General features: G+C 37.0%; 1 protein-coding gene across 1 annotated transcript in view; it reads right to left on the bottom strand.

Moving 5' to 3' along the window:
- Window positions 1–7,600: 7,600 nt before the first annotated feature.
- The window catches only part of COL22A1 (collagen type XXII alpha 1 chain), a 2,341,282-nt gene continuing 2,332,016 nt past the window's right edge, over window positions 7,601–16,866 (bottom strand). Inside the window, exon 63 of the mRNA XM_044067281.1 lies at window positions 7,601–8,945. Coding sequence (XP_043923216.1) covers window positions 8,755–8,945 — 191 coding nt within the window. The 3' untranslated portion in view covers window positions 7,601–8,754. The remainder of the gene's footprint in view (window positions 8,946–16,866) is intronic.

Raw genomic sequence — 16,866 nt, 5'->3', positions numbered from 1 at the left:
ATCTAATTTTCCATTTTTTTTCCTTGGATTAAACAGAAAATGAATATGGAAAGAACTTTAAACATTCTTTCACCTTTACACTACTGTAGCTGTCATTGTAAAGTTGTGCAAAAAGCCAGGGGTTGCACCTTTTCAGGAGGAGGGAAGGAGGCCAGAACAAGTCAAATAATCTATCACTATTAAATTTGCCAGAAAACAACCATTGTGAGCTTTCTATGAAGCAAAGAAGTGGCATTTCAATCAGCACCGGTCAGTTTACAAAAGCAGCTGCACTCCAGCCTACTGAGGATGGATCATAAAAAAACTCTGTACAAGCCCTATTAATGACAAACTTGTAACTTAGCTAAATAAGCTAAGGGGTCAGTTACCCCAACACCGACCATGTTGATGGAAAAGCTCTATCATTCCCAAACTTTTTATTTGCACTCTGAGGTCACTGCACATTATAGAAAGCATGATCTCTAACAGAAAGTGTAAAGCATGCCTTGCTGTAAAGCTTACCTTGCACTTTATCTGGAAAACTATAAGATAAGACAACTGATAAAGAGGACACATATGAGCAGTTTGCCAAGATCAGATTCACTAAGCATCAAGTCCCAGACTTATAAGATGCTAAAATGCAAAATGCTAGTAATTGATTTCAACAGTAAGTCACTGTTAGTACACTTTCAGTGTGTCCACTGTCAGTGACTCCTTCATTTTGGAACACTTCTCCCTTCCTTGTATTTGTGCAACTATGGAGTTGGTATATATGATTTTGGGGTATGTGGGGAACTTACATTTTGTTTTTCATCCTTGGGATATTCTGAATACTTGTGTTCACCAATTTGATTCATTGGTCACTTCTGACTTAACCTTCCATACTAGGATTTGGTTTCTTGGTCACTTGTGACTAGATCTTCCATACTGGGATTTGGTTCCTTGATCACTTGTGGCAAGATATTCCATACTCTGATTTGGTTCCTTGGTCACTTGTGTCTTGACCTTCCATGCTGGGAATAGAACAGTATCATCCTTGTCTGTGACGTGAGAATAAGCAATGGAAGAAATTTTAGCACTAAAGCTATTATGTCTGAGCAAGTAACCTACGCAACGACATGTAGGCCTACAAAAACAATACTAACCCAATGAATAATAAGATTTCACAGTATAAACTGGACTTTCCTTCATGTTCAGCAATTAATTTTATCATCACAGGGGTTCATGTTATTCACACAACATAATTAATGTATTCATTAATAGCAATAACACAAGGCACGAAGACCTTAGTTATTTCAAGTATATTTTATCAATGTATATGTTTTTAAATTTTGTAAAATTGCTTCAGTTTTTCAGATACCCGCTACATAATGATAGGGAAAAATAAATATGCAAGTGATTGAAGATTTTTAAATGGGAGAGAAGGACCACCATACTGCATCATGTATAGTAACAGCTTTACCTATTTTAATCAACATTTCATGTAGTTTACTCTAATGACTGGATAAGGAAATATCACTGAGATGATAATAAGAATGTTTACTTATTGTGCTGTTCAACATTAACTAACAAATTTTCTTTCTTTAAGCAGTTCATTTAAAAATGCAGACTGCTGCAGTAAAACTAAACATCTTGATGAAAGTTAAGTACTGTACACCTATTTTTTTTAATTATTTCCTGACAGTTTTTTACTTTAGAGGTACAGTCTTGAATTGTGTGTGGATCTGTGAGATTAAATGAATAAGTGGAGTAATGCAATGTGTATGTGTTTGTGTGTGTTTGTGAGTATCTATGTGCAAAATAATTGCTAATATTAAAGCAAAGGATTATCCAGATCCCAGTATCCAGAAATATGAATCATACTATTTAGATCAAGCAGTAAATTAGAGGAGTATGCAAAATTATCTCACAAGACTACACCGCAGAACTCAAGCAATATGCAAATATGGAATAAAATAACAAGGGTAACTTAATCATAGATTACTGAATGAATGACATATGGTGGCATGCAATGAAAAGGAAAACTAATCTGCACCGAACACAAAGTATGTGTTATATAGCAATAGCTAACCAAGTCACAATGCCTATAAGGAGCAGCATATGTAAATCAGTTAACTCTGTTAGCAAAGGGTTAACCAGATCACTGCACAGAAAACAGTAAATAAGTATACAAATTGAAATGAAAATGGTACGGCTAATCAGTCCACATCACGAAGAAGAAATTATCAGTATGCAGTCTGCAACTTTGTAAAAATACCAGTCAGCTCAAAAATATATGAAAAATCAGACATTAATTCTGGAAGAAAAATCAAGATCACAGCCTATGGAATGACTGAAAACAAAACAAGACATATAAAATCATGGCTAACCAAACCAAAGAATAAATGCCTGAATAATCAGTTTGTGAAAGGATATTAATTTAAGCAACATACCTTTATGACTGGCATCAAAATAGTATATTTACAATTGGTTGTTCAAAAGAAGGCAATGGTGTGTAAGAAAATACAGGATAATCACTTTTATGGTAGAGACTCTTGTAACTACAAAGTGAAAAAGCTACCAGAAACGTCACATGTAGAATGCAAGTGATATCAAAATGAATAACAAAATTCTACCAAAACCACAAGCATGGGAAGACATCTATATATTAAATTTGGAAGAAAGGAGGTAGGACTAGGCAAAATATTGATGCAGCTGAGTTTGTATAAAATCCCACTGCCACCAATAGAAATGTTATGACATTTTATAGTATAGGATTCTATGAATAAACAATCAAAATAATGAATACATGATGGAAAATGTATTCAAGAAGACTGCCTTGTCAGGGACACCAGGCTTTGGGTTTTGGTTGCCAGAGTCAGAGAAAATGGAAAAAGTTAAGTTTTTTTTGTTTCATAACTCTTCACTTTTATCCTTATTTGTAATACCCTGCACTTAGTACATACAGAGATCTGGGATGTGAAGACCTGCGCTCTTTGCAAAAAAAAAAAAAAAAGTTCTGTAAGATATAAGGACTTTCTTTTCTTTTGCAGTAGCTGGATGTACAATGGAATACATCTGTTACATGATTTATATATCAATATTTCCATCTTGACTACACGAGATAGGATTATTCATGATAAATATAGCTGAAAATGATTTCGAGAGTTAAACCATATTGTGTACTTTCTTACTGTCATCATCAACATTTGTGTAACTTCAGAAACCTTGTTCCTCTGTATTTATAACAATCCCTCTGTTCTAAGATAGGATTTCTAGCATGTATTCAGATCTAAAAGCAACTGAAGGGATGTATCTACATTTATTTAATATCCCATTATCTCTCAACTTATTCTGTACAATACAAATATGAAACTGGTTAAAGGCCTAGTTACACTCAAGAAATGAATTAGTACATGATAATCAGTTATAGGTCCATGCCTATGGCTCTTTGGGGCCTTGTGAAATACCCTAAACAGTTAGAAATGTTAACCACTGAATCAAATACATTTTTTATGAGTGACTTCATCTATCTACGCATAAACTGGCAAACATATACTACGAACTGAAAATATGCCCACAGATTTCTGGGCCTTCTAAATGCAAACACACTTAAGTAAAACGCCCCCTACCTACCAAAGGTACAAATCATCTTGACTTGTCCTCTCAAATATTTCCTCTAATTGCAGCACTTCACTTGTTAACCCCCCCCATAGTCAAATTTGACCACCTTATTGTGACCTCCCCAAAAAACCTTCTTTGCAGCTCCTAATAACCTCTCTACATTCAGGGAGTACTCCAAAATAAATTACATTTTTACTTATATTAATAATCATAAATTTTATGGTTCTCCAACAAACACTGTATCTGCCCACCCCGCTGAATTTTACTTCTTCTTGGATAGATGTATTCAGGTATCTGTACCACTCCAACTTAACCATACCATCAAGTTTAAAACAAAACACATTTGGTGAAATTACCCAATCATTAAACTGTATAATAAAAAGAAAAAGCTTCTGGCCATTTCTAAAATTATGTTAAAACTACTAAGTAAGTCTCTGTGACTTATCTTTAAGAAATGCAAGGGAAGCTATGAACTTTGAGGTGCAGATAATTCAAGAGACAATTATAAGGTTTCTTAAGTTACATTATGAAGCTTAGAAGTTTGCAATAATTCTGTACTGAGCTCATCTCTAATGGCACCTCCTTCTCCAATCTCTCTGACCCTTTGGATATTGTCAATATTCTTGCAGACAAATCAGCTTTTCATCTCTTACTTTACCATTTGTCCCCCCATAACCTCCCTTTCCAAAGTCACTTTTGATCAGGTCTGTTTGCCACTTTCCAAATTTAAAAATACCATTTCTATGGGTCCAGACTATATTCCAGAATGTTTGCTGAGAAGTCTAACCTAGAAAAACCTCTCTATAACTGTTCTAACCTGAGTCTTTTCACTGGTTACACCCCTCCATGGTGTGGAGAACAGCTGTTGTGGTGCCCTCACATAAATGTGGTCCTTCTACTGAACTGAGAAATTGCAGGCCTACTAGTCTCAATACTATTATTTACAAGGCTATTTAATATATTACAGCTAAACTAATTAACAGCAATACGGGTAACCTTATATCCATGGATACACACCAGCATGGCTTTCTAAACATCAGATCATGCATATTCATAATGGTGGAGTTCTTTGAAAGGGCTACTATAGCCATGGATAAGGGGCATACAGTTCACAATGCCTACCTGGACCTCACCAAGGCATTTGCTATATTCTCAATACGGTGATTATTGACAAACTCTCCCAACTCAAAATTAACACGTATAGCTCACTGGATAGGTAACTGGTTATCTGATAATAATGTAAGGTCAGGGGTATTTGGTCTTTACAGAAAAGTATTGCTAGTGGTTTTTCACAGAGATCTGTCTTAGGATCCTTACTTATTTTGCTATATACTTCTCTGGCTCAAAAGCTGATATCAACAGACTACAGCTAACCAAGAATGGGTTATCAAACCCCATTTTGAAACTGGAATTTTCCATCAAAGGCTAGACCACACAAATGATTACTTTATTAATTAGTGAGTTTATCCTTAATGCCAGAAAATGTAGCATATTTATTTGGTATAACAGGTATTACTTTCAGTTACCATATAGCTAATGTTCCTCTAAAATCTAACACAATCATCAGAGACATGGCTACCTATTTTGACACAATACTATCTTTTGACCACAACATCTCTTTTACTAGAAAGCCCTTCTTCCTTGGACATCTTATCCTTCATGGTATCATCCTCATATCCCAGTTTATTCTTCCCTTACCATACCTGTCGTTGACTATAATACTCTTTTTTGACATATACCTTGCCAGGCACCCAAACAAACATGAGAGACCTCAATGTTTCCTGACCAAAAAGATCACAGGTCTCCATACACATATCTACTGAAAGCTCTGCCCCTCTGCACTGTATCATACAGACTCCTATTAGCATAGAAAGCAGAAAGAAGCTATCAGTGACTCAGCATTCTTTGAAATCTTTTACCTAAAGAGAATCAGTGGTAAACAAATTCCTGCTTTAGAGATCTAACTGTATATTACCACATCAACAACCCAAGACGCTATGACAGGTACATAATCAAAGGAATTCCCTACTTCTGGAATGGGCTGCTCATGCATATTAAGCAGAGTACTTTCCTAGAACCTTTAAAACTACTATGGATGACTGAAGGGGTGATTGTATATTTTGTAGGCTATGTGGGGAAATATACTTAATGGGGAACATTATTAATCTCCCACCGATGCTGGGTGAAATGACTGAGATTCTTAATGATGTCTCTGGCCTTATATTTAGTAAGAAACAATGAGCTTATTCAACACATAAATAAATTTTTTTAAAAAGAAGCTGTACTAAAAACGGTCAAAAATAATATTTTGATGTGCTCCCTCTTTCTACAGCTCTTTGTCACTCTAAACAATGAAATCCAACAGTATCACTTTGAACAAAACTGATAAATAATACAGGTTTTGTTGTCTTTGTCTCTGCATATCATGGCATCGTAATCTGTTTTGCAGGTCCTGCTTTTATCAGAGGCTCACAAGTATAAATGTTACTAAGCATTTCTGAGTTTTAAAATGGACAGAAGTGATTAATCACAGGGTTCATGGGGAATTGTATGTGGTAGATTTAGAATTGGTGTACATGTGAGAGTGTGTGTGTTTTCAGTAATGTGTATTAAGTTATGTGCACTTGTGAGTATCTGTAGTTGTTGCAAGTTACTGTTCCCCTTTTCAACAAGGTGCAGTGATCTCGGATTGGATGATGTTAAGGCAGTACAGATGTTGTAGGGCTCTGCATGGGTGAATTTTGATGAAGGGGGGGTCCCAAACAGAAAGCTGCATTTTAATAAAAATACTCCAGGTTTTGTCAAAGCTGCTTTTGTTTTGAGTTTATTCTGCTTATTCCAATTTCAGAAGTGTTAATTTGGGTGCCTGTGCCACTCTCAAATGAAATCATAACTAAAGAATCACGTCAGTACACTATTCAAGAATGATATTATTGTTCGCACTGAAGAAGCTTGTCCCATATGAAACTGTCATTTGGTTTCTTATGCATTTGTGGAAACATTTGCACTTAAGACTGAAAAGAATTATCTGTATGTACAGTAAGCTGCAAAGGCAGACCAACGTGCAACTTTTAAAATGTCAACAAAGTGTGGGAAGAAATTTAACATGTTGACATCAACTAAGTACTCTATTAATAGTTATTATATATGACTAGCCATAAGAAGGACACATTTCCTAAATGGATAGAAATAGACTTTTGCAGGTACATCTGCAGTGTAATACGATACCTATGCTGAAGAGTAATACTGTTCAATCCCAATACATCTCAGTTAGACAGAGAAATATAGATGAACACTTCATTTATGTATGTATATATGTATCTATGTATCTATCTATCTATCTATCTATCTATCTATCTATCTATCTATCTATCTATCTATCTATCTATTTATCTGTCTCTAGATGGGTGAGTGGGGTTGGGATAGGTGAGTGGATTTGGCATAATGGTTAAGGTCTTTACCTCACAAAGTACAGGGCTTGATTCTAACCTCTAATTGTTGGTCAGGCTTGTAATATCCATATATATCTGCCTGTATATATATATATATATATATATATATATATATATATATATATATATATATATATATATATATCTATAGAGCTATGTATTTATCTATCTACATATATATGTGTATGTGTGTGTGTGTGTGTGTGTGTGTGTGTGTGTGTATATATATATATGTATATATATATATATATATATATATATATATATATATATGTATATCTATCTATATATATCTATCTATATATATATATATATATATATATATATATATATATATATATATATATATATATATATATATATATATATATATATAGATACACAGACACACACACACACACATATATATATATATATATATATATATATATATATATATATACATACACATATACACACACACACACATATATATATATATATATATATATATATATATATATATATATATATATATATATATATATATATATATATATATATATATGTATATATACATACACACATATAGGTTTAGGACATTTCATTCCAATGTCATAGACTCAAGCCACAAATGATAGAATCCAAATGGCTGAGTATGACAACATAAAAAAAAAACACATCAATTTCTGCAGGGGTGCAAGCCCATATCCTCACACCACCTACCCAATATATAGCACTACAGTGGGGAAGGGGCACATTTTGGAAGCCCCTCTCTTCCATGATCTGGCATAGAAAAAGCTGGTAATGTTTGGTCATTCGATTTTTGATTAGCTGTACTGAAGTATTCCCATATTCGACAAAACAGCTACTTGTTGAAAGGAACGTAACTGGGTTGCCTCTTGTAAAAAAGATATCTGTTTTTTCTTTTTTACTATTGTCATTGTCGAACATTTCAGTTCAAATGTTTGTGGTACAAGTTTATGATAGTTCAAATAAATATCATAACCCATAGATATATAAACAGAGAGAGACACTTAGAGTTGTGACATTAGTCAAAAACTATGCAAATGTGATTTCACAGTCTGTAGTTTTCACACAGTTGATAAGCAATGAAAATGTGCAACCTAGACATGCTGTTCTTCTGTTTAACTGTTGTAATTAATACACAACACACAGCCATATTTATCTGACACACTGCATGGCATTTGTTATTCTTCACTCTTTCTCATTTATATCACTGACATGACTGACACTAGTAAAATAGGGCACACCTTACATAATATCCATCCATAAATGGGTGTTCTGTGATCAAATTCCACAGTTAGAGGAACATAGAAACAAAGTAGTAAAATCCATTAGAACTAAAAATGTTTGTTTCCTCTCTCAAAAAGTTGGCTGTCCAGGATTTGCATAAATGGCATTGATCTGAAGCTGATAGTGGTCCCAATGCAGATAGATTATTTGAGTAACTGTACTGGAACATTTTCACAGATGCAGTGATAATCTGATACCTCAGGCAGGTTCTGTTCATAATCTCCAGCTAAAGTAACTCTACATCTTTAATGTCTTTTTAAACATGCTTAAATACAAAGATTCCCCAAAGTCAAAGGGGAAAAAAGATTATTCCAGCAGTCGTAAAAAATTCTGTTGACCAGCAATCATTGGCTTGTAGTTTTCTAAAAGTCATCACATATTTTTCCAGCTATGTTAAGGTTCTTAAATTGTAAGTGCTTCTCTTCTATGGTCCTTTAACATTAGATGGACGAGCAGCACCAAAACTTGCAAAATAAGCACACTGGGATGGGTCACACTGTCCATTTTGCCCAGGGGGACCTGCTGGACCAGGTGGTCCAGAATTTCCTGGCTCACCCTGCTGTCCTGGAGTTCCAGGAACACCATCCTTTCCATAGCCTGGTGAACCGGGTGTGCCTAGAAACAGAGGAAAAAAACATGTCATTAGTGTTACTGATGAATGGGTCTAATATAGCTCTATCTATAAAGTTTCAAATTTGAAACCCATGACATGACTTGTTGTCCAATCTAAAGTATCTCAGCTATGAAAACTCTGAAACAATTAATATAATTTGAATTATGATTGTGTATTATTTAAATATAGTATGCAAACCCATGATATGTCAGTACATAGCCTATGCAGCTAAGAAATATATACATGAATGCGATAAACCTCAGCTATTTTTGCTGCTTAGCACTGACTATCAGACTTCATCGTCTCATTGTGTTATGATTATCATTAAGGACAGATTAAAGTTACTTCAACATGGCTATTCCTCAGTCTACCAAATGCTATAATAGCACCCTCTGATGCAATAATACTTAGAATGAAAAGGGGAATTGTTATTACAGCATTCACTGGCCTTACCTAAAAGGTGAAGGACTAGATTATGTGGTATATGGATAAACAGGCAGGTATGACCCTAACCCTGAGTAGCATCCTGCCTTCGCCCAGAATGATACCACAGTATAAGGACAAAATGATTGACTTCAACAATTGGCTAAGCTTCTGGTGTCATTCAAAGGGGATCCAGTATCTGTCTGCCTGGGAAGACATGATTGACAAACCACGATGCTTTGCCAAAGATGGTCTGCACCTGTCACCCCTGGGATTCAGGTTACTGGCTAAAGCTCTTGCCACCCCTATAGTGCCTTTTTTAGGCAAGGTTCAAAGGACAAAACCACCACCATAACAGATACAAGCATGTAAAATCTGAAGGTAATGCTACTCAATGCTAGAAGTCTAAATCTCAAAATGCACTCTCTCGAGGCACCCCTAAAAATGGAGAACATCGATATCTGTGCAGTAACTGAGACCTGGTTCAAGGCTCCAGAGGGCACCCCTGCAATACCAGGCTACAACTCTTACCACACTTTTTGGCCACAAAACCAAGACCAAAACACTAAAGATGGAGGAGTGTCCATATTCAACAAGGATATTCACACCTCCAGGCTAGTTGCCCAACACAATGCATCTGAAATTCTCCAGGTGCAACTAACACTAGGTAAGACTGCAATCCAAATTTTAGCTTGCTACAGATCCCCACCATGCCCCAAGATTCTCACTATACCTTTCTAAATATACTTGAAAATATTAAGATACTACCAAACACCCTAATACTGGGTGATTTCAACTATCCTGCCATTAACTGGGAAAACTACTCGGGTACCAACTCCTTTACCCACCGGTTCTTGGAATTCATAAATTCCAATGCCCTGGATCAACTAATCCATTGTCCTACTAGGGGCTCCAATATCCTAGACCTGGTCACTACCAACATGGGAGATATTTGCTCCACATCAGTGGTCACCCCCTTATTGGTCAGGTCTGAACATAAGCAAATCACCTTTGACATCCACATCCCACCCCCACCCCCAGTAAGGAAACCTCCTTAAAAAACTTCTCTAAAGCCAATTTCATGCTATTGAAGCCAGAACTGACAAACTTCATAACACCCATGCAGATGGGATCTGAAAGTTCGACTGCAGAATCCTACACTAACGCACTGTAGGAGCACATCCATTCGTGCATGAATCGTGCCATCCCAAATAGAACCAAGATGCTCTCCTCCAAAAAAAAGGAAGCCAATCTGGTGGTCCCCTGCTATAAACAAACTATACAACAGAAGGAAGAAACTGTTGCAGAAAAGAGGAAAATCCCAGGATGCAAAAAACTCCCTCACCAGCCTCAGTAAGAAGCTGAGATCCCTCATAAAATCCTCAAAAGCTAGTTACGAAAATAAAATAGCCAAAGATTCCAAAGACAACCACAAGGCATTCTATAGTTATGTCAAGAATCTAAATGGCAATGCTCAGATCTGCTCTGAGCTACAATAGAGTGGCATTAAATATACTGATCCTAAGGATATTGCCAATATCCTGGCAGATCAATTTAGTGCCAACTTCGCCCCCCTCTCACCCCCTAAAGGGCCCATCTCAATACCAAAAGATTGCCAAATTCCAGTAATCATGGCCACACAGGTAGAAACCGCACTCTCCAAAGCTAAGAATACAGCATCCATGGGACCAGATGACATCCCAGGCTGTGTACTACATGAACTACAAAATGAACTAGCACCTCACTTAAGTGTCATGTTTAATCATAGCCTCACCTCAGGCTTCATGCCCACTGAGTGGCGTGCACAGATACATTTATCCCACTCCACAAGGGGGGATCCACCTTGAATCCCGGGAACTACCGTCCCATCAGTCTGATGGGCCTGATCTGCAAGACCATAGAATGTATTATCATGGAACTTATAAACAAAGACATTGGCAACTTTCAAACACTGGACCCCACCCAGTTTGGGTTTGTGAAGGGCTGATCTTGTCTCCTGAACCTGATTGACTTCTTTGAATCAGTCTCCAGAACTGTGGACAAGAGTAAGGCGATCCACACAGCCTATCTGGACCTCCCCAAGGCCTTCGACACCACCCCCCACTCTGGAATCATAGATAAACCTACTAAGCTGGTCATAAATCCCTACATAGGTTCATAGGTTAGGTTCATAGGTTAGTACTAGGCTAATTGCCCTTGCGAGTCATTTTAAGCCTAGGCAATTTATCCCTTGTGAGACTTGAACCCCGCACCGTGTGCTTGTAAGGCAAACACCTTAACGATTAGACCAACCTCCCAACCCCAAATCATTCTTTAGATTATAGATAAGATTCATAGATTAGTACTAGGCTAACTGCCCTTGCAAACCACTTTAAGCCTTGCCAATTATCCCTTGTGAGACTCAAACCCTGCACCTTGTGTTTGTAAGACAAACACCTTAACCATTAGGCCACCCTCCTAACAAACATTCGATGGGTTGCCAACTGGCTTACAGACAGAACCCAGACTGTAAAAGTAGCCAACTCCAAATCCAGCTCCAGACAAGTGACAAGTGAGGTACCTCAGGGTTCAGTCCTGGGACCACTCTTGTTTGGCATCTACTTCGCTGAAGTACAGGCCAACACTAAGGGACTCTGGCTAACAAAGTTCACAGATGACTGCAAACTGGGAGCCATTATTGAATCCCCAAAGGATGTGGATATTCTACAAAAGGGCCTTACAGAAACAGATGCCTGGTGCCAAAGCCATGGGCTCAAGCTTGATGCCAAGAAATGTATAGTTATCCCCTTTGGAAAAAAACATGTACCCATAAATTACCATATAGGTGGCAGTACACTAAACAGTGAAAGTGTGATGGGAGATGTAGGGACACAGGTGGACAGTGGTCTCACCTTCGATAACCACATCGCAACAACAGTCAGGAAATCCTTCTATGTGACACACCTCATCACTAAGGGCTTTTCATCCAGAAAAAAGGAGGTCATTGTCCCACTGTACTTATCACTCATTAAACCCATTATAGAGTATAATGCCCCGTTTGGTATGTTCCTCACAAGACATCTGCAACAGCTGGAAAAGCTACAGAAATACCTCACTAAAAGAATCACAGGCCTAAAGCAGATGCCATATGCTGACTGTCTAAAAAAATTCCAGCTATACTCTGTGGCATATCATCTACTCAGAGGCGATGTCTGCTTAACATACAAGGCCATGTCAAACCCTGAGCTGCTGGACATGCTCCTCTTAAAGAAATCCCAATCCCTCAGAGCAACATGCTCCAGGGATCTAAACCTTGTCATCACAATGAACAAAACATGCTAGAGGGATAGGTTCCTGACCCAGAGACTCCCCATACTCTGGAATAGACTGCCCATATATATCAAGCAGAGCGCCTCCTTGGCCCTCTTCAAAAGGAACCTTAATGATTGGATGGGAGATAGGAAATTCACCCCGGGGATCATGTCAGTCGCCCTGCTAGATAGGGGTCCAGGGAAGTAAATATTGTGGGAAGAAATATCCAGGGAATTGTTATGGCTAGGCTTGTATGGGCCTAGAACCAGTCTATGAACCTATGAGATACTTATTCAGTATTACAACTATAGAATGCTAGTACTTGAAGAACCTTTGCAGGAAAATCTCATTTAACTCACTACCTCATCTGCAAATATTGGAAAGTTCTCTTCTGCCTCTCAAATCATTGCCTACCATACGACAATGCAGTTTCATGTGTTATATAAAACTGATTCTCTCTTCCCTTCAGGTATGAAGTAAGTGGAGGCAACATGTTGGTACTCATCTCCCTGAGATAAAAGTAGAGATAAATATATAATAAGTGGCTTTTATAAGGAAGAAACAGCTATTTTCCAAGGACTGATTTTTCAAAAAGAACTGATATCCTGAAAACACGTAGTGCTCAATGAAAACAAGAAAGTTGTGATGTCAATGGATTGCAAGTCAAACAGTTCGCACCACATGGCTGAGACAGTCTTAGATAATGAAACTCTGCTGCAGCCTGTGCAGACTAATCAGCAGTCCATGCTAGAGTCAATGTTCGAGATCTAGAAATTAAGTAATAAACCAGACACCTTTACAGAACGAGCAGCAAAAAAGTGAAGAAACTTTGCAGGACTTCATCAGCTCATTCTGATGATAGAGCATTAATTCATCAGCAAAACTCCAAACTGTGAACAAAGTGACAAACCTTGAAAGTCGTTATGAGGAGCTGTGAGAAAAAAAGTGATGGAGAAAACTGGACTAGAAGCAAAAATATTTATTTGGTGTGGGTACCAGAGCATCTCAAAGTTCACAACTATGAAAGTTTTATCCAGATGCATTTGGCCATTTGGACAGGCATTCCAGAGGACAGAATTCATATGTATAGAGAGGGCCATAGTTTATTTGACCACTATGTGGGAGTGAATTCTGATTGCCCATGGCATATTATACTTTAGATCTGAGTCATACTAACTCAAAGAAGAACTAGTGACCAAAATATGAAAGCCGGTAAAAGTGTGTAAAGTAGGGGGCCGCCATATAATAATAGATAATAATTACTCTGTTCTTACAATGTAGAACAGAGCAAAACCTTCTGTGGTTGTGCAGACAATACAGACTTAAGTTCAAACAAATTTACCTAGCTTATTTAAGGGGCTCTCTGGCAACAAAGTAAGAGAATTCGGGATGCCCAAGATGGTTTTAACTTCTTGAAAACAGGTGCAGAGGAAGTGCCTCATATGGATGGACAACCAGAGGCAGAAGCTGAACAGGCACCACAGGTACCACAACTCCTGAGTCATCATTGGCTATTAACTTTAAATGAAACTTCAATCTCTGAGAAGTCTGAAGTGGTGCAGAAAATGCAATGACTTTCCCTAACCAAGACTCATTATCGGTGATTTAAGTAATCAGCCTTGCCTATTTAGCATGTAGTGAGGAAGCACCAAAGTGCATGGCAGTTAAAGTAAGCTTTAAATATGGCATCTGGATATAGACTTTTGTACACCCCAATATATAAAGAAATAAAAAAGATACAAGAGCTGAAAATCAGGCAGATAGCAAAGATCAGCTGAGAAGCAAGGCTCTAAACAAAATTTAGCCACAGGCCGGAATTAATGTGTAGAAACAGACAGGATTCTGTTCTGGACTGATATGGCCATTACAATAATGCTGAGAGACTAAACAGGACTGAGATTTAATGACTTTCTTTTAGCGACTAATAGATTTGGACAATGGTCCAGACAATCTTTTGTCCGATAGCTAAAACAAAGAAATATATATATATATATATATATATATATATATATATATATATATATATATATATATATACATACATACATAAAGGTTATTGATGACATTATTATTATTTTTTTAGTAAGGTTGTTGTTTATAGGTTCATAAGTGTTTACTAGTCTAACAACAACAAGAGCCTTTTTAAGCCTAGCCATACATCCAAATTCTCTGACAAGTTCTGTCACCCTTAATTAGTGTAAGCAGGGGCTTGTTGATCAATTTTTAAATCCAGGGAGACATCAGGTGTTAGAAACCATGTTGAATTAAAATCACAAAGATGCTGGAGGATAAATACAAGCAATGGACACACAAAATCTGTGCAAGCTTTTCGAGGAATACACTAGGCATTTTAGAATGTGTGTAAAGGGATGCGGTACATTTGTATTGGCATATGTAAGCAACAGAGCAATGGAAGTAATGACATTAAATGCCAATGGACTTATAAACAAGTATAAAAAACAAATCTGGCAGTACTCAGACATGCACAGACCAAATATACTAGCCAGGCAGGAAACCCTCCTAGGACTGATGAGCGTAAAGTAGGATTGAGAAGCAGGGGGCAAGGTTTTTGATAGTAAGTAATGCTAAATGGAGTATTGAAAAAATCTAACATACACTGAAGGGAGGTGTGTAGCAATAAAGTGGAGACATCAGAATAATATGATACTTACAATAGCATCAATATATATGCCAACAGGTTGTGTAAAGCAGGAGTATTGGTCCTTTATGGTTAAGTTAGTTGAATTGCAGGATAAGCTATTTATTTGTTTGGGAAAATGTAATGTGTTCACAAGAAGAAAGGATGTGAGTTTTGGCTCATGGAGAAAGAAAGTAACTAGATTAGGAAGGTATGTAGCTATTTATCTTAAATTAGTATGGTTTGGGGAGGAGGCAGAAGATTGTGATCCCTTTCAAATCTTCAGTTTCATCTCTGGTAAGACTTGAATTGCAGCCAGGTTGGAGAGGGCTTTCATTTTCATTAAACAGAAGTATTTGGTTCTGGGTTTGGTGTTGTGGCCAACCTTTCAATCATATTGTGCCCAGATTAAATATTAAAAATGCAAATAAGGAAAGATTTGACAAGCATTGGACATTCCCAACTTATTACATAAAACAGAAGAAATTTCAGTGTGAATGCAGAGGGGCCTTCGAGGATGTGATAAACGGTGTTGGAGAAGAGAAAAAAATGATAACAGACAAATGGGATTGGCTGAAGGAAAGTGTTTCCCTTTTGAACGTATATACAATAATGGACTGGAAGAAGGAACATCAAAGCATGAGAGAATTAGAGGGTAACCTGGGAGGCCATCGAAAGATGCATGGTAAGACGCAGGAGGGTAGAGAGGGTACATAGTTCAACACTATAATAGCAAGGAAAAAAGAACTAATAGCATTGATTGATCAGAAGGTGCAATTTAGGGCAGAAACATTGAGGAATAATGTTTTGTCAGTATCAAAAACATTGGCAATAAAACTCTGACAGCAGATTGCAAAACAGACTGTGCCAAATAACCTTTCAAGTCAGACAAGAGAAATGCTAAAACACCCTAAACATGTACAACATGAACTTTGAAATTATTATTCATAATTGTACCCAGGATTGGGAGTGGGTGAACAGGAAGATCATCAGGGGGAAGCATTCCTGTAGATTATGAATGCCTCAGTGCTTCACCCAGTAGACGCATCACTATTAGTAAGAGAAATTACTAAGGACAAAGTGAAGAACTTGGCAATAAAATCAGTTAAATAGAAGTCTCCCAGGTAAGATGGTGTACCTTTAGACATATGGACCTGTATAGTATAACCCTTTTCAAATAATAATAATAATAAGAAGAAGAAGAAGAAGAAAACTTTTTGATGAAATTTTACAAATTAGGAAGGTTTCAAATCCCTTGGGAAAGGCATTTATGATTGTGATACATAAACAATGGAAAGATCCAAGGACCCATCTTCTTGTAGGCCACTATCAGTTTTAAATGTTAATTTCAAGATTTTTATTTGCTTGTTGGCCTACAGGTTAGCAAAGTATATTCTGTCCTTAATAGTAGATGACCAAACAGTATATGGACCTTCAAAAATATTTCAGTGTCATTATTGGAAATGGAAAATGTGAGAAAGGAAAAAAAAGTTTGTTAAGCTTTCCTGCTAGGTTGCTAGGTAAGCCTGTGACAGGTAAGAGTGCGGATATATAAGGAAAATAAAGTTAAG

Source organism: Protopterus annectens, chromosome 3.part1, assembly GCF_019279795.1.
Source record: "Protopterus annectens isolate FY-2018-M chromosome 3.part1, PAN1.0, whole genome shotgun sequence".
Taxonomy (NCBI): domain Eukaryota; kingdom Metazoa; phylum Chordata; order Ceratodontiformes; family Protopteridae; genus Protopterus; species Protopterus annectens.
The sequence above is the reverse complement of the archived record's forward strand: the minus strand, read 5'-3'. Positions and strand labels throughout refer to the sequence as shown.